Here is a 26,435-nt window from a genome sequence, read left to right as displayed (position 1 = left end):
ACACAAGGAGGAGACACAGAGCCCCTTTTCTCCATCAGTTTCCTGAGCCCAGCCTGCCAGGCAAGGGGATCGGCAAGGAGGGAGGAGGATGAAACTCTCAATGAGGCTCCTGGTTCCCCTTGCTCTTTGTCAATTCCCTAGGGAGAAATCAGCCCCATTTACTTTCTGCCGCCTTTCAGCCCTTCATTTAACAGGAAAACATCCAAAGGCCTAGGCAAAAGTCAGAAAGGGCAGTCAGAGAAACAAACTCTATTCTCCCCAGGGCTGAGCAGGTGGAAGCAGAGGCACCTGTCTTTCCTACCCAGGAAATCACACTTTGCGGCCTCTCATCCTCCGTGGAGCAGTGGTTTACAGCCACACACATCCTGACCTACAGGCTGGAGCTGCTGAAATCAGAAAATGAGACCAGTGTCCACACTCGCTCCTCCAGGGTTGGTGCCACCAGCTGTGTGTTCATTCATTCACTCATTCATTCATCAAACTGGCACTGGATATAGGCACTGTATAGAGCATCCTTGACATAAGTAACTCCATCCTGGAAAAAGACTCCATCCTACATTTTAAAAGACATCATGATAACAGGGACCAGATGTTTTGCCTGACCCACAAAGGCTGCACCTATCCGGTTACGGACTCCCGGGCACACTCTCTTCCTCTCTCAGTCCCCACCATAAAGAGAGCAGGACTCCCCCAGCTCGACTCGGCCGTCTTGACAGACACTCCCTTGCTGTCACTGTGGTAAGTGCCTGGCATCTGCTGCCGAAGTCTCTGCCCACATCAAAGACTCTTCCTTGGAAGATGCTGATGGACCACCCAGACCCGGATAGGCCAGGACATCCTTCTTATCCGCATCACTCTCCCTGGACTTCTTCCTTAACCCTTTCTCCTATCCTCTCCTCTTTTTTTTTTTTTTTTCTGAGATGGAGTCTCACTCTGTCACCCAGGCTGGAGTGCAGTGGTGTGATCTCGGCTCATTGCAACCTCCGCCTCCCGGTTTCAAGCCTCCCAAGGCATAATTGGATCAGGGTGCATATAGCATCCCTGGTCTTCAGGGAGCTATCAGATTATGGGTGCCATTTGTTCAGGATAGCACCAGCTACAAGGTGTCATTGCTGTGTTCTCTGTGGCAGCATCTGCTGAGAGGGCCAGGTCTCCCATCCATGCCCTTTCCCTGTGGGGAGATCCCCTTCAGGATCTCCTGGCTCTCTCTTTTGGGGGCACGGGAGCCTCTGCCTGCCCTCCCACACCAACCCAGGGCATTGCTGCCTCACTGGGCGGCTCCAGGCTTGCTCTGCCCTGGACTCCCTTCCAGGCCCCTCTCCCGAGAGTGCTTCAGCTTGCAGGGTGGGGAATACTGCAAGTTATGAGTGGGAAGGTGGAACAGACCCTTCTACTCTTGGGTTTTCCAGGACTGACCTGGCACTTTCTCCCTTTTTTCCCAGCTGGATTTGGCTCTGTGAGAGGTGGGACAAGGTGACTCTTTCCAGAACCCCAAGTTCATTTAGGCAGAAAAGTGATTTGTTGAAAGGAACTTGAAGATTCCACAGAATCTCAGGGAGAGCTGGAGGACCAAGCAGGGAAGCTCTGCAGGCAGGAGTGGCTCCCACTTCCTGCCACAGAGCTGTCTGAGGGGACCCGCCTGCTTGGTGGCAGCGCTGTAGCTCCATGCAGCCCCCTGGGGTGGGAGCCCGGGCTCTCCTGTTAGACCCACACTGGGGGTACAATATGAACAGCAGGCTAGTTCATTTTTATTTTTTATTTTATTTTATTTTATATATTTTTTTGAGACGGAGTCTTGCTCTGTCGCCCAGGCTGGAGTGCAGTGGTGTGATCTTGGCTCACTGCAAGCTCGGCCTCCCAGGTTCACACCATTCTCCTGCCTCAGCCTCCCGAGTAGCTGGAAATACAGGCCCCCGCCACCATGCCTGGCTAATTTTTTTGCATTTTTAGTAGAGACGGGGTTTCACTGTGTTAGCCAGGACGGTCTTGATCTCTGGACCTCATGATCTGCCTGCCTCAGCCTCCCAAAGTGCTGGGATTATAGGCGTGAGCCACTGCACCTGGCCAACAGCAGGCCAGTTCAACGGGAACTGCAGATAAGCAATAAGTACGTTTTGGGGCTAAGCGTGTCCCACACCATATTTTATTGTTATTATTTTATTTTGCCTAAATCTGGCATTCTCACATGCTGCCCCTGAAGCCCCCACCGCTCCCGTGAGAGCTTTCTGGACCCCACTCCTTGAACGTGGTGCCCAAGCTGCAAAGGAGTCTGGGAAAGCAAGTGTCAGATACTCGAAGTTTCTACGGGGGAGGGAGCCCCACCTCGTAGGACTGGGGAGCCCCTCAGAGCATTGCTAGCATCTGGGTTTAGGCTTTTGCTCTCCATCATCAGGTCTGGATGGGGTGAGGAACCAGACTCTCCCCAAATCTGTTTTCGACATACAAGCATCTCTTCCCGCAACCTGTTTTCTCTGCCAGAGTGTTTTTTTTTTTTTTTTCCACCTATTTAGACACCATTCTCCACCAGAAGGAACCAGGGCTCCTTGGAGAAATGATTCCAGGGCTGGGCAGGGGAAGCACAAGATGAGCCAGGAACATCTTGTTGTGCCAGAAAGTCAGGAAGTCCTCGAATTGACGGGCCACGCTGGAAGGACACAGAGCCAGCTGGACGGAGCTCCCCTCTCCAAATCTGGGACAGTTTGAGCATCCAAATAAAACTGATTGGAAAGCATTTGAATCCACTGCATAAAATAAGAATTCCTGAGTCCATGCCAATGTATGTGTGTGTATATTATAGATCAATGATATAATCATATCTACATCTATATGATATCACATATATACATAATATATATCTAGATAGAGATCATATATCTATATGATACACATATAAAATATATATCAATTATATAACACACACATATGTCAGCATACACACACATATGCATGTGTATATGCAAATAAATAAATAAATGGAGGAAAAGGGAAATCCCTTACAGCACAATGCGAACTAATAAATGCGGAAAGAGTAGTGGAGTTAGAAAGTTCACCTTTGGCAACCATCATAAATACTTGTCTCAAGAAAGAATCAATAGAGGCAAAAACTGTTGGGTGAAGGTTTTATGGGGAATAGGCTATTTACATAGTCTCCATATATCTCTCCAGAAGATAATTACTTAGTTTAAAAAAAAACAGAAGCCAGGCACAATGGCCCACGCCTGTAATCCCAGCACTCTGGGAGGCTGAGGCAGGTGGAATGCTTGAGCCCAGGAGTTTAAGACCAGACTGGACAACATGGCAAAACCCTGTCTCTACCAAAAATACAAAAAATTAGCTGGGCATGGTTGCACACACCTGTGGTCCCAGCTACTTAGGAGGCTGAGGTGGGAGGACCACCTGAGCCAGGGGAGGTGGAGGCTGCATTGAGCCATGTTCATGCCACAGCACTCCAGCCCGGGCAACAAAGCCAGACCCTGTCTCTAAATAAATAGGAACTTCACAGTGGAGAGATCGGCCAGATGCCTCAGCCAAGCCATCAGAGTCAGCAGCTGCAGGAACAGGACAAACATCTGGCTTCTGATATGAGCCATGGAGAAAGACACAGTGTCTCCCCTGGGGTAACTGCCAAAAGTGTATACCCTGAGCCTCACAGTGAAGAAACACCAGACAAACTCAGGTTCAGGGACATTCTTCGAAATATTGGCCAGCGATCTTTAACTAAAAAAGTCAACATCATAAAAGGCAAAGATAGGCTGGGGCCAGTGGCTCACGCTTGTAATCCCAGCACTTTAGGAGGCTGAGGCGGGCCGATCACCTGAGGTCGGGAGTTCAAGACCAGCCTGACTGACATGGTGAAAATCAGGCTCTACTAAAAATACAAAAATTAGCCGGGCGTGGTAGCACATGCCTGTAATCCCAGTTAGTCAGGAGGCTGAGGCGGGAGAATCGCTTGAACCCAGGAGGCGGAGGTTGCAGTGAGCCGAGATCATGCCACTGCACAAAAGAAGAAAAAAAAAAAGGCAAAGATAAACTAAGGAGCAATTCCAGATGCAAGGACACTAAAAAGACATGAAAGCCTCTCGGTGTGGTGGCTCACACCTGTAATCCCAGGGCTCTGGGGGCCGAGGTGGAAGGATCAATGGAGCTCAGGAGTGGAGATCAGCCTGGGCAACATGGCGAAACCCCATCTCTACAAAAAAATAAAACCAGAACCAAAACTTAGCCGGGCATGTTGGCACACACCTGTGGTCCCAGCTACAACTGAGGCCGAAGTGGGAGGATCGCTTGAGCTCAGGAGATTGAGGCTGCAGTGAGCCCTGAGTGTGCCACTGCACTCCAGCCTGGACGACAGCACATTAAGACTCTATCTCAAAAAAAAAAAAAGAAAAAGAAAACGAAAACTGAATATACCTCATGACCTGAGATTTTCTTTTGCCATAAAGGATGTTACTGAGACAACTGGTAAAATCTGGACAAAGTCTATAGATTAGATGACATACTGCACTAATGTTAATTTCCTGATTTAGAGAATTATATCATGGGTATGTAAGAGGATGTCCTCATTCTTAGGAAATATACACTCAAAATATTGAGATAAAAGGAGTGTGATGCCTGCAATTCTCCCTTAAATAATTTAGAAATGAGACAGAGGAAGAAAATGACCAGTGCAATCCAATGCTAGCATCTGGGAATCTGAATGAAATGTATACGGGAATTCTTTGTACTGTTCTTACAACTTTTCTGCCAGTCTGAAACTGTGTCAAAATAAAAAAGTTAAAAAACAAACAGGCAGGGTGTGCTGGCTTGTGCCTGTAATCCCAGCACTTTGAGGAGCTGAGACGGGAGGATTGCTTGAGCCCAGAAGTTCAAGACCAGCCTGGGCAACATGGCGAAACGCCATCTCTAAAAAAAATACAAAAATTAGCTGGGCGTGGTGGCATGCACCTGTGGTCCCACCTACTCGGGAGGCTGAGGTGGGAGGATTGCTTGAGCCTGGGAGGCAGAGGTTGCAGCAAGCCTAGATTGCACCATTGCACTCCAGCCTGAGTGACAAAGTGAGACTCTGTCTCAAAACAAACAAATAAGAAGTCAGTTTAGAAACTTGAAAGCTGACATTGACCCCTTTGTTCCTGCTATTCGGCTGTGGCCTCCCTTCCCTGGGGTAGAAGCCAGGAGAGCAGTGGCTGAAGCAGTGAAGGCCTGGGAGACAGTTTTAGAGGAGAAAACAGTGCAGGGAATGCCAAATGCATTGGTCAAAATAATGATATTAGGAGCAGTAACCATCTGTATGTCGCAGGACAAATGCCACATGCTGAGGATGCTGCGGGCAGAGCCGGAAGTGTTTTGCAAACGTCAGCCCTTATTGTCCAATCTTGGTGATTTTTGCAATTGACCTGCACAATCTTAACTTACTCAACATTTTAAAATGGACATTTTAAAAGCCTGGTATTTATTAAAGAGGAAAGCTTTTCCCATCATGCATGGAAAAGGACCGCACTAGAGATGAACCTGAGAGGAAGGCAGGCGCCTTCACCGGGGAGAGGAAAGGCTAGCCCTGTGCCCCAAAATTGCTCTGGGGCTTCGGTGCATTGAGGCACTTGGGGAGATGTGACTGTGCTTGGTGAAAAGGGGCTGCTGCTTTGGGCTGATGCCTGGGAAGAATGTGACTGTTATGAACTAAATTTCCCACCCTGAACACATAGGGTTTTCTTTGTTTGTTTTGTTTTTGAGATAAAGTCTCACTGTATTGCCCACATTGGAGTGCAGCGGCGCGATCTCAGCTCACCACAACCTCTGCCTCCTGGGTTCAAGCCATTCTCCTGCCTCAGCCTCCCAAGTAGCTGGGATTACAGGCGTGCACCACCACACCTGGCTAATTTTTGTATTTTTAGTAGAGATGGGGTTTCACCATATTGGCCAGGCTGGTCTTGAATCCCTGACCTCAAGCAATTCACCCACTTCAGCCTCCCAAAGTGCTGAGATTACAGACATGAGCCACTGTGCCCGGCCCATAGGGCTTTTCAATGATTCCAGACACTTCCACAGGTTGCTACATGAGTGACGCGTTTTTGCTGCATTAAGAACTTGATGTGCCCCTTCTTCCCTGGAGAATGTTACCTCACCCCTTATCGGACCCCATCTGCGAGCTTCTGACCCTCACAACTGGACTTCCAAACACATGCAGACCTGCAAGTGGGACAGACCCCTTGGGAGCTCTGCCTGTGTCCGGCGGCACCCTCGGCCTCTTCTCCCAAGGCTGGGAGCTCCAGCTGTGACAGGTCACCCCGGCAGCCTTGGAGCTACTCTCAGAAGCCTCTGACTAATGCTGGCACTGCCTTCTAGGGACCAGGGACCTTACAGCACTTCTGAGAACAGCTGGTAGAAGGTGCACCTCAAACTGAGGCCTGCTTCTATCCTAATTGATAGGCCTTGATCATTCTGGAACTCACTCACTGCGGGGTTAATGGGCTTCATCTGTCGAGTGTATTCTCTGTGAGGTTTGGTCTCATTCTCTCCCTGTTTAAGCACTGGGAACCTAAGGAAAAAAAATCTTTGTGTAGCAATAAACTGTGTGATTTGTGAAATCCTACTTTGATCATTTCCTTATTGTAACCACACAAAACGAGCCCTAACCCCCAATGTATTTCTTTCGTGTGTGTGTGTGTGTGTGTGTGTGTGTGTGTGTCTCGCTCTGTCACTCAGGCTGGAGTGCAGTGGTGTCATCTTGGCTCTCTGCAACCTCTGCCTCCCAGGCTCAAGCAATTCTCCTGCCTCAGCCTCCCGAGTAGCTGGGACTACATGCGTGCGCCACCATGCCCGGCAAAATTTTGTATTTTTTTGTAGAGATAAGTTTTTCCCATGTTGCCCAGACTGCTCTTGAACTCTTGTACTCAAGCGATCCTCCTGCCTCAGCCTCCCAAAGTGCTGGGATTACAGGCATGAGCCAGCCTGTATATTTCAAGGTAGGGCCTTTAAGGAGGTAATTCAGATTAAATGGGTCCTAAGGGTGGGGCCCAGACCCAATATGACTGGTGTCCTTATAAGAGAGAGAGAGACACCAGGAGTGCACACGCCCAGAGGAAAGGCCATGTGAGGACACGGCCAGGAGGCAGCCACCTGCAAACCAAAGAGAGGCTGCAGAGGAAACCAACGCTGCTGGCACCCTGATCTTGGACTTCCAGCCTCCAGAATTGTGAGGAAGGTATCTCTGTGGGTTAAGTCACCCAGTCTATGGCATTTTGTTAGGGCAGCCAGAGCTTAGACAATGACAGAATGGCCTTGAGCCCGCCACCACTCAGAGTGTGATCTGGGGACTGGCAGCACTCGCACCACCAGAATCTTGCGAGAAATTCACTGTCCCTGGCCCCATCTCAGCCTTGCTGAGCCCAAATGTGCATTTTGGCAAGCTCCTCCGTCCTTCCCGTGGATGGGGTGGAGGCCTCCACCAGGCCCTGGCTGTCGGCATCTCCGCGTATATGAGACATCCTAGCAGAAGCAGCCAACACAAAACAGTCCAGAGCCCGAAAGATGGTTTTAAATGTTTTATTTCACGAATTGTTCAGATTTGTTCATAGAAGAAATGTTACAGGAACATTTTAGAAATCAAACCAGTTTTACTGAAACAACTGCAACAACGTGGCCCCTGTTCATGCAAAGCACAAAAAACATTTACAATAAAACTTTGTACACGGGAAGTAGCAAAACACATCATTTTTCATAGAAAAAAGCACACACATAAACTGCGGGCTGAGTGAGCCTACAGACAATATGAGAAACCAGCACACGCTTTGGAATACGGTAGGGCAAAACTCCAAAGAAGCCGAAAATGTTCATTCTGGGGGCAGGAGAGCCAGGAACGCCATTGGCTTGGTACAAGATCTTTTTAAACACAGGGTAAGGGTTGGTAGCACGCGGGGCCTCTATTCCACACACAGGAGAGGTGGTGCTAGGGACAGCGCTTATCATTTATAGTCTTGTTTCCATTTTCTGAAGACAAATATTCCAGTTTCAAAATGTTTGTGGGGATGATAAAGACAGCCAGGTCCATGGCTGGGCGCAGTGGCTCATGCCTGTAATCCCAGCACTTTGGGAGGCCGAGGTGGGTGGATCACCTGAGGTAAGGAGTTCGAGACCAGCCTGTCCAAAATAATGAAACCCCATCTCTACTAAAAATACAAAAATTACCCGGGCATGGTGGCTCACACCTGTAGTCACAGTTACTTGGGAGGCTGAGGCAGGAGAATCGCTTGAACCCGGGAGGCAACAGTTACAATGAGCGGAGATCTCACCACTGCACTCTAGCCTGGGCAACAGAGTGAAACTTGGTCTCAAAAAAGAAAAAAAAAAAAAAAAAAAAAAGCCAGGTCCTGCTCTGGGCGAGGACTTTCTATCCTGCTAGGAAGGCCCAGTGAAGGAGGCGTTAAGGAACCCGGGGACTTGATTTTTAAATGATGGGGTCAACTCACAATGGAATTTTCAAGTCTTCCTTGAGTGGGATGCTTCGGAAGCGAGTGCACTGGGATTGTCCTGGACTCTTCACTAATTCTGCAAACCCCACAAGGCGATCTCATTTATCTTGCAGACACAGACACAGCCACAAAAGTCCAGCAGCAGAGCACCCAGCACCCAGAAGTTTCCCAGATGTTTGGTGGTAACTGGACTCACGACCTGACAGGCTGACCAAATTCTTCCTCTCTGACATTTGGGGCTGAAGAGTCAGTAGCTATGAATTACGACTGGACTACAATACACACAGGACATAGTCCTGTGAATTTTAGCTCAGTCAAGCTGAGAGTGGAACTGCTTTTTACCAACTCCTTAAAGGGGTGGGTTTTTGTTTTGTTTTAAACCGATTTACCTTCAGATTCTGCATTTATTAGAAAGGCAATCAAAGAAAGAAGGCATCACCTAGGTGCCCAGGTAGAATTTCTTGCCCAGTCTACAGTACCTTAGTTTTTGACTTTCTGCTAGCTCTTTCACCTAAGAAATATTTTGAATCAAACTTGAAGCATTCGCCAAAGTGATCTATTGGCTGGCCCAGTGGTAGAGAGTGGAATTTTCACCTTCTGCAAAAAAATGCTATTTACAAAAGGGTATTTCATTTCACCGTGGGCTTTTGGTCTGTGCTCACGAAGCACTTTTATGAGTGATGGCAGCCAGGGTGTACGACACTCCTTGGCGCCTCGGGAACGTTTGGCAAGAGTCGTTTCACAAAAACAGGAAAAGAGATCCTTCTAGTGTATTCCCATCTCTCGCTGTCATGAGGCCACAGACGGTTTCATAACCACAAACTGAGCTGCTAACCTCGGTGGGGAATGTACCAACGACTCCATTCCTCCCACGGCTGAAAAAATAGGTCATCAGGTGTGTGGGGAATCTGCACATTTAATTGTCATTTTTTAAAAGCAGCAAAGAGCAGGCCTTCTTTGGTTGTTCTCAGACATCTCATCTCAGTGGAACCTTACAAGACCAGGACTTAAGACGTGGGCTTCAAACAGGATCGCTTGCAAAGAAAAGCCCTGGGTGTGAACCAGGACATGTAAACCAATTCGAGGCAGGGTGGGAGCCACAACGGGTAGGGGGTAAAGAAAGGGTCCTAATCCTTAGTCCTCAATGGGACCAAAGGTCACGGCAGAAAACAGGTGGGCCATAAAGACAAAGGGCCTGACAAACACAAGATACATCTCTGAAGTGACTGCTGAACTCTACATAAACCAGCGCTGCTGTGTATAGAGCCAGCCTGAAGGCAGCCATTGAAGGGGGCCCATGGCAGGCCGCCAGCAAGGACACGTGCCCGGGCGGAGCTGGGGTCTCTCATACCCCCAGCCCTCTTTTTCTAGCCCATTTGTCTGTCTGACCAGCAAACATTAAAACCATTTTTCTCTATTGGTAGGGACGGACTGTGTTTTTTATTTTTAAATAACTACCGCCTACTTCATTCCTGAAACTCATTGGCGCGTGTTCAAGAGGCCTCTTCCGATACTGTGAATGCTTCACAATTGTGAGCTCCAAATGGTTTGTTCTCTTGTCAGGGAGGTTGACATCAACTTCCTCCACCAACAGAAGAACACATAGCAAGGAACATTTTAAGCAACTGTCCCCTTTAAGACACAGGTCAGATCTCTAAAGGAGAGAGGGCGTCCAGATGGAGACCCCTGGGCCCCAGCAGGATCGGGCACCAGGGGGTCCGGCTGAGCACCCTGGGATGCTGTTGCTTCAGTGAGGGGATGAGATGTCACCTCACCCAAAGGCCACAAAGTGATGGACACTGAACCTCAGTCAAAGGAAGTTTCCTGACTCTCCATAAACCCCTCCCCACAGTGACAAAATAAAAATAAAAGCAAAACCCCAAAGCCCTCTTGAAGACGCCCCTTCTCCCCTGGTGCTGGAAATTCACTGCCTGACAGCAAAGATCCGGAAGGCCTTTCCATCCTGAGGAGTCCCCAGGCTGAAAAAGAAGAAAGAGGGCCCGTTACTGAGATCCGGAGGGCCTCCTGCAGGGACTCTGGCTGAGCAGGGAGACCTGGGTGCCTCCTGCTTGCTCCCATAGTGGAAGAGCCATGGCCAAGGGATGCCTCCCCACAGCTGCCAGAAACACAGCCTGCCTTGAGTTGAGAAGAGCTGGCAAATCCCATTTTCTTTGCACATGAGCATCCGTCTGATTCTAGGTCAGGGCTGTTATTTCCTTTTAACTCAGGGATTTGCTGGCCCCAGTTTGTCTGGATTGGACTCACCCTCCGAGAATTCTGCTTGGTTTCACTACCACCTGTCAACCGGAACAGTGGTGTCTTGGGAGAGATTAACAGGTGCTATCTCAGCACTACTGCATATGCCAGGTGCTTCACCGCCTTCTACTTTCCTCCTGAGGGAGCTGTTATCCCTCGTTCACAGGGGAGGAAACGCAGACACCAGGAAATAAAGTTATTTACCCAGAGTCCCACTGCTAGTAAAAACTGCCCTCTCACAAGAGCAGTTAAATCCTTCAGCTAATCAAAGATGGTTTTTAAAAAAGAGCTTTAGTCCAGGCACGGTGGCTCACGCCTGTAACCCCAGCACTGTGGGAGCGAGGTGGGTGGATCATTTGAGGTCAGGAGTTCGAGACTAGCCTGGCCAATATGGTGAAACCCCGTCTCTATGAAAAATACAAAAATTAGCCGGGTATGGTGGCAGGCGCCTGTAATCCCAGCTACTCGGGAGGCTGAGGCAGAAGAATGACTTGAACCTGGGAGGCGGAGGTTGCAGTGAGCCAAGATCACGCCACTGCACTCCAACCTGGGGGACAAGAGTAAAACTTTGTCTCAAAGAAAAAAAAAAAAAAACAGCTTTATTGGTCAGGCGCGGTGGCTCACACCTGGAATCCCAGCACTTTGGGAGGTCAAGGCAGGTGGATCACTTGAGGTCTGGAGTTCGAGACCAGTCTGGCCACATGGTGAAACCCTGCCTCTACAAACAATTAGCCAGGCATGATGGTGTGCACCTGTAATCCCAGCTAGTTGGAGGTTGAGGCAGGAGAATCACTTGAACCTGGGAGATGGAGTTTGCAGCGAGCCAAGATTCTGCCACTGCACTCCAGCCTGAGCAAGAGAGTGAGACAGTTTCAAAAAAAAAGAAAAAAAAACCAAACCAACTTTATTAAGTTTAACATACCATGTAAGCTCATCCTTTCTAACTGTACAATTCAACGGTTTTTAGAGATTTTATAGGTTTGTGCAATCATCTCCACAATCCAGTGTTACATAATTTTTAAAAACTATTTGAGACACAAAGTCTGTCACCCAGGCCAGAGTGCAGTGCCATGATTGTGGTTTACTTCAGCCTTGACCTCCTGGGCTCAAGCGGTCCTCCCTCCTCAGCCTCCTGAGCAGCATGTCACCATGCCTGATTGATATATTTTACTTTTTGTACAGATGGAGTATCACTATGTGGCCCAGGCTTGTCTCAAACTCCTGGGCCCAAGTGATCCTCCTGCCTCAGCCTCCCAAAGTGCTGAGATTATGGGTGTGAGCCACCGTGCCTGGCCTAATGGTGTCTTTGAAGGCATAAAAGTTTTAAACTTTGATAGAATTCAATGTATCAATTTGTTTTCATTTATACATTGTGCTTTTGGCATCATATCTAGCAAACCATTCAAGGTCATGAAGGATTTATACGTGTTTTCTTAGACTTCTGTAATTTTTAGCTCTTCTATTTCAGCCTTGGATCCATTTTGAGTTAATTTTTATATATGGTGTGAGTCAAAGGGTCCAACATCACAGTTTTACATGTAAATATCTAATTGCCCTTGCATCATTTGTTGAGAAACTATTCTTGTGCACTGAATGGTCTTGGCACTCAGGTCAAAATCAATTGACTGGAAGTGTGATGGTTTATTTATGGACTTCCAATCACGTCCTTTTTTTTTTTTTTTTTTTTTTTTTTAACCTTTTTTTTTAGACCAAATCTCACTCTGTCGCCCAGGCTGGAGTACAGTGGTGCAATCTTGGCTCACTGCAACCTCTGCCTCCCAGGTTGAAGCGATTATCTGGCCTCAGCCTCCCAAGTAGCTGGGATTACAGGTACAGGCCACCATGCCGGGCTGATTTTTGTATTTTTTAGCAGAGAAGGGGTTTTGCCATGTTGGCCATGCTGGTCTGGAACTCCTGACTTCGTGATCCTCCCGCATTGGCTTCCCAAAGTGCTGGGATTTCAGGCGTGAGCCACCGTACCAGGCCCAATCACATTCTCTTGATCTCTGTGTCTGTCCTTATGTCAGCACCACCATCTTGATTATTGTCGCTGTATAGGATGTTTCAGAATTGGGAAGCCTAAGTGCCCCCTCCCGCTTTGCTCTTCTTGCTGTGGGCACAGCCTTCTAGAACACCAGGGACACCTGGGAGCTTACTAAGAGCCACCACGACTGTCTCATTCTCTAGATCCTCCCCAATTTTCTGCCCCAGATGATAATGGCACCTTTGGACCAACTGGCCTTCCCGTGTCTTGGCCACCAGGTTTGATACTGTTTCTGACAATGGCCAGAGGTGTGTGGTTTTCCTCGCTCTGCTTCAAATCAAGAAAGCCGCTGGTTGGCACAGCCCCACCCCAGTAGAACTTCCAGCCATGGGAGCTCGTGGGGGTGAACAGGAGCGGTCCTAAGCTCAGACACCACAGATCCCTCTGTTCTTACCTGAGGTCCACATTTTTTTGAACAAACACCTCCCTGTTCATTGTATGCCTCTGTGGTGTATTTCTGGAGTCCTGAAACAGCTGTTTTTGAACACTGCTTTCGGGAAGAAGATTTCCCATGCATCCCGCTTTGGCATTCCGCAAATCTCACCTCTGGAGCGCATCTTCCAGACGCGAGTCTCCATCCCTACACTAACGTTTAGTAACTGTGTGACGGTGGGTAAGTCACTAAGTCTCTTTGGGCTTATTTTTTTTTTTTTTTAATTTTAAGACAGAGTCTTGCCCTGTCGCCCAGGCTGGAGTCCAATGGTGCGATCTCAGCTCACTGCAACCTCTGCCTCCCAGGTTCAAGTGATTCTCCTGCCTCAGCCTCCCAAGTAGCTGGAATGACAAGCATGCGCCACCACACCCAGCTAATTTTTGTATTTTTAGTAGAGACGGGGTTTCACCATATTGGCCAGGCTGGTCTCGAACGCCTGACCTCCTGATCCGCCTGTCTTGGCCTCCCAAAGTGCTGGGATTACAGGTGTCAGCCACCACACCCGGCCCTGTCTCTTTGGGTTTTTGGACTTTCTGGAATGTTCTGTGACAGTGCCGATGTTCGGGAGTACCTGGGGAAGGTCCAGGAAGGGGCCAGGCTAGCAACCCGGAAGGTGGGAGGAGGGGAGTGTTAAATTGACGGGAGGCCATTGTTTTGGACTGGGCTAGGCCCAACAGACCAAACCAAATCAGATCGGAGTGGCTCTGCTAGGTGCCACCTCATCAAACTGAACTTAGAAATGGGCTGGTTTTAGGCCAGGCACGGTGGATCATTCCTGTAATCCCAGCACTTTGGGAGGCTGAGGTGGGCAGATTACTGGAAGTCAGGAGTTCGAGATGAGCCTGCTCGACACAGTGAAACCCCTCTGAAAAATACAAAAATTAGCTGGGCGCGGTGGCAGGCACCAGTAATCACAGCTACTTGGGAGACTGAGGCAGAAGAATCGCTTGAACCCAGGAGGTGGAGGTTGCAGTGAGCGAGATCACGCCACTGCACTCAGGCCTGGGCAACAGAGTGAGACTCTGTCTCAAAGAAAAAAAAAAAAAAAAAAAAAAGCAATGGGCCGATTTTCCAAAAAATAGGAGATACACAGCAGCAACCAATCAAAAGGGCCCCAGTCCATCTGAGCCAGCAGGATAGTGTGGCCTCCCTGCTTTAATCTTACAAGGAAAGTAACTGGGACGACCCATCCGAATTTTGTTGTTTCTCTTTTTTTGAGATGGAGTCTCGCCCAGGCTATAGTGCAGTGGCGTGATCTCTGCTCACTGCAACCTCTGCCTCCCGGGTTCACGCCATTCTCCTGCCTCAGCCTCCCGAGTAGCTGGGACTACAGGCGTCCACCACCACGCCTGGCTAATATTTTTGTATTTTTAGTAGAGACAGGGTTTCACTTGTTAGCTAGGGTAGTCTCGATCTCCTGACCTCGTGATCCGCCCTCCTCGGCCTCCCAAAGTGCTGGGATTACAGGCGTGAGCCACTGCGCCTGGCCTGTTCATTGTTTGTACTCTCTGCAAGCAGCCTTTGCTGACTCTAAAACCTCCCCTCGCTGCTCAGTTCATGGAAGCACCTTTGTACTCTGTACATGGGATATTGCCTGATACGTGAATTGCTAATGAAAGCCAATGAGATCTTGCAAACTCCCATTTGCTGCAACTTTGTTCTAGAAGGCACATGGCGCCTTGTAGACCCCAAAGCATTGTTCACAAAGTGCAACCAGGGCCAGGCGCGGTGGCTGACACCTGTCATCCCAGCACTTTGAGAGGTCGAGGCGGGCGGATCACTTGAGGTCAGGAGTTCAAGACCAGCCTCGCCAACACAGTGAAACCCCATCTCTACCAAAAGTACAAAAACAAAAATTAGCTGGGTGTGGTGGCAGGTGCCTGTAATCCCAGCTACTTGGGAGGCTGAGGTAGGAGAATCATTTGAACCCAGGAGGTAGAGGTTGCAATGAGCCGAGATCATGCCACTGCACTCCAGCCTGGGCAACACAATGAGACTCTCTGCCAAAAAAAAAAAAAAAAAAGTGCAACCAGGAGTGTTCTTTCCACATCAAAATTAAAATGGAAAAGACTAATCATAGCCGTACATTTTAGTTTTTGAATACACAATCCTTAAGGCAAAAAACACTCTCCCTCTCAACCCTGTCTATCTGCACCAAATTCTCCCCAGAGGCGACATGTTTACATCTTATGCAGATGTAAACAATTACTATATTTTTTCCGTCACCCATTTTTTCATATGAATATTATATACCTACTACCATAGATATACCACTCTGCACTTTGCTTTTTTAGCTTAATAATATATCTTGGCATTTGTTGCTTTACTATACAGAAAGAACTCATTCTTTTTATCTGCTGCATAGTATTCCATTGTAGTAAAGTGTTATATTGAACTGGGTCCCTAATGGTGGATATTTAGTTCTTTCTAATCTTGTGTGTGTGTGTGTGTGTGTGTGTGTGTGTGTGCAGTGACACCATCATGATCACTGCAGCCTCAACCTCCTGGACTCAAGTGATACTCTCACCTCAGCCTCCCCAGTAGCTGGGACCACAGGTGCATACCACCATGCCTGGTTAATTTTTGTATTTTTTAGAGATAGGATTTCACCATGTTGCCCAGGCTGGTCTCGAACTCCTGAGCTCAAGCAATCCTTCTGTCTCAGCCTCCCAAAGTGCCTGGATTATAGGCGTGAGCCACTGAGCCCGTGTTTTCTAATTTTTTACCTTTGCAAACAATGTCATTGTTGTCCATGGGACTTTTTGCCTTTGTGTGAGGGTGCCTGAGAGTGAGCTCCTAAAAGTGGAATTGCTGGACCACAGGACGCGCATTTGTATCTTGACAGCTGCCAACCTGCCCTCCATAAAGATAACAACTGCAGACTCCCCGGACAATGACAACAGGGCTGTGTGATGCCTCGCAGGGCCCTGTGATGTCTTGCTTTTGGTTCTTGATCAATAGAAGGTAGGGAGTGGCATCCAGATACCATTTTCATTTGCATCTTGCTCGTGATGAAGGAGTTTGAGCATAAGATTAACAGCCTAGTTATGATTTACGGGCAGGGTTTCCTTTAGGATCCCCACTCCAAACAAAGAGAGCCCCCAGATTGCAAACTGCCAGACCAGCCAGGAGACCCCGGCCCTCTCAGACTGCTCAGTAAGATCTGCAAGCCTCCGAGAGCAGGCTGCTGGGAATGCCTGGTTCTTTTTCAGCCCTCTTCACGGCAGCTTCATGCTTTTGGCTACCCTGGAATTGAACTTTTGAAACGTGTATCAGATGGGAGCACTCAGAGAGATGGAGCTGCAAAGAAACGCCAAGAGCCAAGACCCAGGCACAACACATGGCCGCAGGTGGCTTCAGACCAAGAGGAAGAGACAGAGTGGCCAGGGGCTGCGGTGACGCTGGCGGCCCTGCTGGTTTCTGGAAAGTTCAGATTCCAGGGCCCTCCTCAGGCCTTGGGGGATGTAAGATTTCCCTGAATTCTCTGTTCAAATGAATATCCTGGGAGAACTAACCAGGGCCACAAGTTACTGTGGTTATTCTGCATGGGGGGGCAAGCCACATTGGGGAAAATTACCAGGGGTCTGTGTCCCTCCTGACTTACTATGGGTCTGCAGATTCTATGGATGGCGCAGTGGGTTCTCATGTTCTCAGGGCCCCGAACAACCAAGGGACAAGGGAAACTTTCAGGCTGCTGTCCAGATGTGGACACTGCCAGCCCAAGGGCCCTGGGTATCTTGCCGGGACAACCATGCACCCCATTAAACAATCTGCTCACCTTGGAGGTAAGAGCAGGCCCCGACAAGCTAGGCAAGTATTTCCTAACACAGCAAAGAATTTGCTGACACCGCCTAGGATGCCACCATGAAACTGGCAACATCAAATGTTGGTGCCATCCACTGCCACAGGTAAAAATTCCCGCAGGTTTAGGCTGCCAAGAAAAATTCTCCACCTTCAGTGTCCCCAGTTGTTCATGCCTCAAGCACTTATTAAGCTCCAGGTATGCTGGGGAAGTTGGTAGTTGTACGTGTCTGATGAATAACGAGTGTGGCTTGATAATTATAAAATACCCTTCCCACCCTTCTTTCCCAAATCTTGCCCTGATTCTCTTTTTAGATTAGCTTGTAACTCCCACACATGCCTGAAGGAGTATAAATTGCTGCAGTATTTCTGGGTAATTTTCATAAAAGGTATTGGACTTTTTATCAAGTGTATCAAGCAACTTTCATAAAGAGAACTAAACAACTTTGATAAAGGGTATTAAAGATCCCTCGGGCAACCCAAATGTCCAACAACCATAGACTGGATTAAGAAAATGTAGCACATATACACCATGGAATACTATGCAGCCATAAAAAATGATGAGTTCATGTCCTTTGTAGGGACGTGGATGAAACTGGAAAACATCATTCTCAGTAAACTATCGCAAGGACAGAAAACCAAACACCGCATGTTCTCACTCATAGGTGGGAATTGAACAATGAGAACTCGTGGACACAGGAAGGGGAACATCACACTCCGGGGACTGTTGTGGGGTGGGGGGAGGGGGGAGGGACAGCATTAGGAGATATACCTAATGCTAAATGACGAGTTAATGGGTGCAGCAAAACAACATGGCACATGGATACATATGTAACAAACCTGCACATTGTGCACATGTACCCTAAAACCTAAAGTATAATAAAAAAAAAAATCCCTCAGGTGGGGCACAGTGGCTCACGCCTGTAGTCTCAGCACTTTGGGAGGCTAAGGTAGGCGATTGCATGAACCCAGGAGTTTGAGACCAGCCTGGGCGACACAGTGAGACCCTATCTCAACAAAAATAAAAAAATTAGCCAGATTTGGTGATGTACACCTGTGATCCCAGCAACTCGGGAGGCTGAGGTGGGAGGATTGCTTGAGTCCAGGAGTGCAATGGTACAACCACGACTCACTGCAGCTGAGGCTGCAGTGAGCCCAGGAGTACAACGGTGCAGTCACAGCTCACTGCAGTTGAGGCCTGCAGTTGAGGCTGCAGGGTCTCACTTATGTTGCCCGGGCTGGAGTGCAGTGGTGCAACTGGGTAACGTAAGTGAGAAATAAAAGCCGTCAACCAGCTCTGAAACAATTGCTGAACTCAGCAAAGTCTGTCATTCAACCAGTGTTTACTGAGCGCCTGCTATGTGCCAGGTGCTGGGCAGCATCAGGGATGTGGGGTTAACAAGACCAATGAAGCTCTTGTCTTCAGGAAGTTTACATTCTCGGGGTGGGGAGAGAAGTAGCAAAACATGTGCAAGAAACAGTCTCAGAAGGTGATGATGAGTCAGGGGAAATGACACAGATCCATTAGGGAGCAGGAGGACAAGTGCAGGCTCAATGGTGGAGAACACTTCCTAGGGAGGGGCCATTTCAGTCTAAACACAGCCCAGGAACGTATGAGAGCCCAGAGGGTACCAGACAGCAGGTACAAAAGCGCGGAGGTGTGCACAATCTTGGTGCATCAAGGACCAGAGAGGCCAGTGAGGTGGAAATGTAGGAGAAAGATGCACAGAGAGGGTGGGGAAGCGGGCAGGGGCCGAAGCAGCTGTGGCCTTGAATGGGAGGGGGGCGGATTTGATTCTTAGTACAATGGAAAGCCACTGGTGGGGGAACCTTACACAGGAGAGGATTTGCTGACTTTTTTACTTAGTGCAACACTGTGCGTTGCATTAGGACAGCACTTTGGTGGTTACTAAGTGGAAGTTACCTAAATAATAATAAATTAAAAATAAGTTACCTAAGAGGAAGTTACCTAAATAAATCGTCAAGAAAGTGCACAGGCTTGCGCAAAAATGTTCTTTCTAGTGTTGTTTATTACAGTGAAAGAAAAAAGGAAACAATCTGAGTGTCAATCAGTGACGATAAATGGATGATGGTCTATCCATGCCGCGAAATCTGTGCAGCCATTGAAACCACGGTGTAGCTAGATAGGCTAGGGCTTGAAGAGCTAGTCACAATCCGATTAACAAAACAACACTAACAGCATAATCCCTTTTTAAAAAGCGTGTTTAAGCCAGGTGTGGTGGCTCACGACTGTAATCCCAGCACTTTGGGAGGCCAAGGCAGGCGGATCACCTGAGGTCAGGTGTTCGAGACCAGCCTGGCCAACATGGCGAAACCCCGTCTCTACTAAAAATACAAAAACTAGCCGGGCCTGGTGGTGGGTGCCTGTAGTCCCAGCTACTTGGGAGGCTGAGGCATGAGAATCACTTGAACCTGGGGGGCAGAGGTTGCAATGAGCCGGGGTCACGCCACTGCACTCCAGCCTGGACAAAACAGCGAAACTCCGAAACTCCGTCTCAAACAAACAAACAATAAAAAAAGCGTGTTTGTATGTAAACATAGAAGAAACCTGGAAGAAAATACACTGGAATGTTTACAGAGGTTGTTTCTGGGTGTGGGAAGTTGAGTGCTATGAAGGTCTTAAAATCATTTTCACTATATTGTAGAGGTTTCTCTAGTTTTCTTTTTCAGACCTGGTCTTGCTCTGTCGCCCAGGCTGGAGTACAGTGGTGCAATCTCCACTCACTGTACCGTCCTCCACCTCCTGGGTTCAATCAATTCTCCTGCCTCAGCCTCCCGAGTAGCTGGGACTACAAGTGCATGCCACCATGCCTGGCTAATTTTTTTTTTTTTTGTATTTTTAGTAGAGACGGGATTTCACCCTGTTGGCCAAGCTGGTCTTGAACTCCTGCCCTCATGTGATCCTCCCACCTCAGCCTCCCAATATGCTTGGATTACAGGCATGAGCCACCACGCCCGGCCTAGAAAGGCCCTTTAAAGGCCAGAGTAAAGGGGCAGGAACAATCCAGGGACTCTCTAAAGAGCTCCCCAGAAACACGGGGCTCCCTCCTGGAGGCCAGCCAGGGACAGGCACGTGGGGCTGCATCCCCCTCAGTTGCCTTGACAGTGACATGGGGGGGAAGGGCTTGCCTTTTGGCATCACCCGACAGGCACACAGGATTAAGGAGGGTGGATGGCCGGTTCTGGTTCCAGAGGCAGACAGGGAAGCTGCCCCGTGGAGTCCCGACCCCAGCATTAAAGGACGGCAGAAGAGGAACCCCTGAATGCTTAGTCTTCTGGCTTTTAAAAACTGTAATTTCTTTTTAATTATTAAGAAATACAATTTATATGTACATAACTGTCTCTATATGTATGAGTATACATACATGACTGTGGACACAGATGCTCCCCGAGTTACGGTGGGTCGTGTCCTGATAAACCCATTGGAAGTCAGAAGTCCACATCGGCAATGCACTGAATACACCTTGCCTCTGTCACAGCTCAGCCTCGCCTACCTTCCGTGCGCTCAGGACACTGACCTTCGCCCACAGTTGGGCAAAATCACCTAACAAAGGCCTATTTTACAAGGAAGTTAGCATAAAGAATTTTCAATCAAAATGCAAAATTCGAAGTATGGTTTTTGCCGAATACATATGACTCTTACACCATTATAAAGTTGAAAAGTCATAAGTTCAATGATCTTAAGTGTCTAGGACTGTCTGTATATGTGTATGTGTCTGTGTATGTCATCTGTGTGTGTGTGTCTCTCTCTATATATAATTTTTTTTTTAAAGGATTCCAATCCTGGCTGGGCACAGTGGCTCACACCTGTAATCCCAGCACTTTGGGAGGCTGAGGTGGGCGGATCACTTGAGGTCAGGAATTCGAGACCAGCCTGGCCAACATGATGAAATCCCATCTCTACTAAACATATATATAAAAAAAAAATTAGCCAGGTGTGGTGGCGGGTGCCTGTAATCCCAGCTACCTGGGAGGCTGAGGCAGGAGAATCACTTGAACCCAGGAGGCAGAGGTTGCAGTGAGCTGAGATTGCGCCACTGCATCCCAGCCTGGGCGATAGAGGGAGACTCCATCTCAAAAAAAAAAAAAAAAAAAAAAAAAAAAAGGATTCCAATCCTGTTCTCCCAGAGTCTCACCCCTCTATTGATCCCTCAGGAAAATTCAAAAGTTAGATAGATACAGGTTAAGCTCTCTTCTTCAGGACCTTGGGCTGGTTGGCCCTTTTCTCTGAGCCTCAGTTTCCACAACTGTAAACTGGGCTCCTCAAAGTGCCCACTCCTTAGGGACACTGTAAAAAGTCCATGAGCCTCTCCCGGGAGGTACCTGGGCCAGAGGCGAGCATCCAGCAGGTTTTCAGCAGCCGGAATATACAAATGCCATCGCCCCTGCCAGGTTTAAACCTCACCCTCCCTTCAAAGTGGGAATGTGGGCAACGCAGGCCGGGTATGCACACGTGGTGAGTGAACTATCTCACAAAGCCCACACCCTAGGGAACTGCCAACCTCTTCATCTTATTTGATGAAATATATCATTATTCTTAGGGGGAAAAAGTTTCAGACTAGCACGTATAATACAATCTCCATTTTGATTTGTATGTGTGTTTTATGTGCACAGAGGAAAAACAGGTCAAGAAAAGATATAAATCAACAGTTAACTGAGGTTAACAGGCCATCTGTTGGGACTCTTACTTTTTGCTCTCTGGATGTATTATTTAAATAATAAGTACATGTTTCTTCTATTGTAAAGATATATCTTGGCCTTCAAGGTTCTCCCTGGCCCCTTCTTGGGAAGGGTCTGTACCCCAAGTTCAGTGGCCTGTCCAGGCTGAGGAAGTCAGGAGTGCTGCTTAAAAGCATGGATTCTGGTACACACAGCCTAGGTTTGAGTCCCAGCTCTGGCCCTGGTAGGCTGGGTGACCTTGGGCAAGTCATTTAACCTCTCTGTGCTTCCCTTCCTTTATTGATAAAATAGGGGTAATGACAGTTCCTACCTTGCAGGGCTGTTGGGGAATTAGATGTGCTAATGTGTGCAGAGCCAGTGAAAGTCTGGGATATGGGTGGAGGAGGGGAACCTGCCTGTCTGCTATCAGCAGCTCCTCTGCAGAGCAGAGAGAACCTCATGTCCCACCCTTGGTACAGCCTGGCTTGGGGGAGAGTGCAGGGCTCCTTAGATCTGGAAATGATAGCTCAGAATTTCTGAGAATTTCTCAGAATTTCTGCTTCTCAGGATTTCTAGACACATAGCGAGATCTTCAGTCACCTGACCCTTGAGGTTCTCGGCACTGAGTTGTCTAATACAGCAGCCACCAGCCATGGGTGCTCACTGAGACCCAAAACGGGCTCATCTGAATGGAGATATGCGTAAGTGTGAAACACACACCAGGTCTCCAAGACCTTATACCTAAAAAAGAATGTAAATTTCTTATTTCTAATAATAATTTCCTATTGATTACATATTGAAATAATATGGATATATTGGGACAAGTAAAATGTATCCTAAAATTTCCCTTCTGTTACTTCTTCCTTTGGCTTCTAGAAACTTTAGAATCCCACGTATGCTCACATCATATCTCTGCTGCACTTGCCACAGCAGACCACACTCCTCTGAAGACAGATTTTTCTTTCTTCTGTTCCCTGCTGTGTCTCCAGCCCCTAGTGCAGGGGCTGCCTGTAAGTGTTAGGTGAATGAATTTGCAATTCAGATGGATATCCACCCATACATACCTTTGTGTGAAGGTGACATTTTAAAAAACCAAGTGACCAAGAATGCTCATTGTCATTGTTGATATATTTTCCAATCTCTTGCAAAATCTGTGTTAAAAAATGGTTCTGGTCTAAGAAAAAATTCTGAACTGACATTCATCCAGATGTCTGGCATTTCCCCAAGAATATTCAGACACCTTCGTCCCAGTATGGAAAGCTCTTCCTGACATCTTTTCTTTCCTTTGCTACCCTGGCAGGCGGGGAGAGAGAGCAGGTGCTAGTCTCTTACGTTGCCTCATTTCTGCACGGTTGCCTTTCAAAATGGCCAGGAAGTCCTCTTGTAGAGGAGGATCATTGCTAAACCAAAACCGCTGTGAAGCAGAACTGACTTTTGGCCCCGTGTGCTGAGAATCCTGTTTAGGGGTTTTGGTGGTTTGTGTGATTGAAGGATTCCCTACATTTAAAGTACAGTTTGCTGTGAACTGGTCACAGTATATACAACATCTACGTCTCCCTTGGGACTGCCTGTGACCCCCGCCCCCAGGGCCCAGCAGCCATCAGGGACAGAGCCATTCTCTGGCTCTAGGCTGGGTTTCCACAGCCCCTATTGGGAACAGGCTCCTGGCAAATTTCCCAGCCCCGTGCTTTGTGCAGAGATGGTGACTGAGGTTCCATCTAAATAAGGAAAGGTCAGGGCATAGCCACGCCCAGATGTCTGTGCAGGGTTCTCTTGGGAGCCATGTCACCAGGGAGCCCCCTCTGGACAGTAAGACCAGCCCTCTCGATGCCTCCCTGGACCGTCCCTCCACAACAGTGACCTTCTGGGCCCTGTCACTGGCATCGTCATTTCTGCACTGTTTCCTCTCACTAGATGGCAAATCCCATGATGGCAGAGGTCTGCTGTTGTGCTCCCTGTGGGATCCTGGGTGCCAGGGACATCGTCAGAGCTCCCTAAGTGTATGATGCCTGCCTGGAGTGAGCGTTGGAAGGATGGAAGCAAGGATGAAAGAATGAATTCCTGGAAGATCCCTGACCCCACATCCTGAGAGATAAGTCATGTAGGCCATTTCTTAGGATCAAGCCACCTGACCCTATGAGAAAAGCACCATGGCATCTTGAGTTTGTGGCAACAGGTGCCCCTGGGTTTTATGTCATGCTTACTGTGAGCCACTAGCCGAGGGCTTCACACACACTCTCTCACATAATTCTCATGGTGACCCATTACATAGAGGAGCCGCCAAGGCTTGGGGAGACTGCTTGCCTGAGGTGACCCCACTGGCCAGTGGGTGAGCAGCGTCCTCAGTGCAGTGTCCCGGCCACCAGCCTGTAGGGGGCTCCAGTGCTCACTCCTCTTCTGAGATATGAGTTCTGTGGACTCTATCACCTGTGCCCTGGGTCCCAGCACAGGTGCGCAATGAATACTCAGTAAATGAGTTACTCTTTTTTTTTTTTTTTTTTTTTGAGATGGAGTCTCGCTCTGTCACCCAGGCTGGAGTACAGTGGCGCAATCTTGGCTCACTGCAACCTTTGCCTCCTGGTTTCAAGCGACTCTCCTGCCTCAGCCACCTGAGTAGCTGGGATTACAGGTGTGCACCACCATGCCTGGCTAATTTTTGTATTTTTAGTAGAGACGGGGTTTCACCATGTTGGTCAGGCTGGTCTCGAACGGCTGACCTCAGGTGATCTGCCCATCTCAGCCTCCCAAAGTGCTGGGATTACAGGTGTGAGCCACCACGCCTGGATGAATGACTCCTAGTAGCAAAATAATATCAGAATCATGGGTATAAAATCTTGAAGATGCGGTATGTGTTTCACACTTATGCACATCTCCAAATGGGCTCAGGATAAGCCCGTTTTAGGTCTCAGTGAGCACCCACCGCTGATGGCTACTGCATTGGACAACTCAGCGCTGAGAATCTCAAGGGTTGAGTGACTGAAAATCCCGATATGTGTCCAGAAACTCTAAGAAACAGAAACTATTGAGCTGTTATTTCCATATCTAACAGGCTCTGCACTCTCCCCCAACCCAGGCTGGAGCAAGGGTGGGACGTGAGTGCTGACTGACTCATGTCAGGTTTGCCAGGTTCGCGTGACTCTTAGAACAGCGGCTGTCACACTCAAGCGTGCAGCATGATGCTCCCGAGGACCTGCTCAGACGCAGGCTGCTGGGCCCCTCGCAGAGATTCCGATTCAGCTGGGCTGGGTGGGGCCGGAGAATGTGATTTTCCTGGGTTGATTTGGAAACTGTTGGCCTGGGGACCCACCTGGAGACCTCCTGCCCTGCCACCACCCCAGGGGGCAGGTAATATTATTCCTCCCTTTATAGGCAAGGAAACCAAGGCACAGAAAAGCTGAACCCAAGCATTATCACAAATGCCAGTCCACAGGACGAAGGAGCAGAGAGTCCGAGAAGGAAGAAAAGCAAAGTCTTAACTTTGGAAAAGCTGCAGAAAATCACCAAAATCTTTCTAGAGTGCAGAAGGCACCAGTGACATGAGCGCTTGGGAGGGATGCCTGGAAGACACCTACAAAGACGGCAACAGTGGCGATTTGGGTGGGTGTCGCAGGAGGAGAGAAAGACTGACAGCCCCCCACACCCTCGGTGATAGCGGGGCAGGTGGGGAAGCTGCTTCAGGGGCCTTCTCTCGGTCCCTGCCCTCCCCAGGCGCCTACCAATGGGGCCCCACAATGAGGCCCCTGTCCCCAGCCCACAGGGCACTGCTGTGATGTTGTCACGAATCAGCCCGACAAGGAACAAATCCCAGCTGGCTACGCTGTTCAGGAAGACTGTTTTCTCTTAAAGAGGGTACAAAGAGCTCAATAAATTGATGCCCTGGGATTTCTTTCCATCCCGGCCAGGAAATTCCTCCTCATCAGCTGCTTCATTTCCCTCCCATTAAATCAGTGGAATTTCCCTTCATTAAGCTTTTCCCAAACAAAGGCCGCACGTGCTGAAGGAGAAAACGTGGAAGCTGTCTACTCCGGCTCTTCAGGGCTGCTAATGGCAGAGTCACTGGGGAGGGGTCCCGGGAAGAATGGGCACGATCTGGGTACAAATGATGCTGTGGCATCTTCACAGACAGGGCAAACCCGCTGCACAAAGTGCCCAGGAGGCTGACGGTGGAAGCAGGGGCCGTGCCCCAGGAGGCAGGAAGGCTTGAGCGTCCAGGGGCCGAGGGCACATTACAGCCTTGATTTTATTCCTTCTCTAAAGAGCATCCCTCAAATATGAAATCTTCAACACTGCCCTGTTATGAGCTTGCTTGTGGTCCCTCAAAATCCGTATGTTAATGTCCTAACCCTCAAGTGTACCTCAGAATGTGACTGTATTTGGAGATCTTTAAAGAGATAATCACGGCAGCTGAGTGCAGTGGCTCACACCTGTGATCCCAGCACTTTGGGAGGCCAAGCCAGGTGGATCACCTGAGGTCGGGAGTTTGAGACCAGCCTGGCCAACATGGCGAAACCCCATCTCTACTAAAAATACAAAAATCAGCCAGGCGTGGTGGTGCATGCCTGTAATCCCAGCCACTCGTGAGGCTGAGTGCCCTTTCTGAAGGACACTCAGGAAAGGCCCTACTTAGGAATTTCACTTCTAGGAACTTTTTTGGTCTTTTTTTTCTTTTTTTTGAGATAGAGTTTTGCTCTTGTTGCCCAGGCTGGAGTGCAGTGGCACAATCCTGGCTCACTACAGCCTCTGCCTCCTGGGT

At 48.6% G+C, this 26,435-nt stretch overlaps 1 protein-coding gene across 1 annotated transcript in view; it reads right to left on the bottom strand.

The window, feature by feature from the left end:
- Positions 1-7,526: 7,526 nt before the first annotated feature.
- The window catches only part of CRISPLD2 (cysteine rich secretory protein LCCL domain containing 2), a 90,636-nt gene continuing 71,727 nt past the window's right edge, over positions 7,527-26,435 (bottom strand). Inside the window, exon 15 of the mRNA XM_003272497.2 lies at positions 7,527-10,447. Coding sequence (XP_003272545.1) covers positions 10,393-10,447 — 55 coding nt within the window. The 3' untranslated portion in view covers positions 7,527-10,392. The remainder of the gene's footprint in view (positions 10,448-26,435) is intronic.

Source organism: Nomascus leucogenys, chromosome 2 (assembly GCF_006542625.1).
Source record: "Nomascus leucogenys isolate Asia chromosome 2, Asia_NLE_v1, whole genome shotgun sequence".
NCBI lineage: Eukaryota > Metazoa > Chordata > Mammalia > Primates > Hylobatidae > Nomascus > Nomascus leucogenys.
Note: the sequence above shows the minus strand (reverse complement) of the source record. Positions and strands in the feature narration are given on the sequence as shown.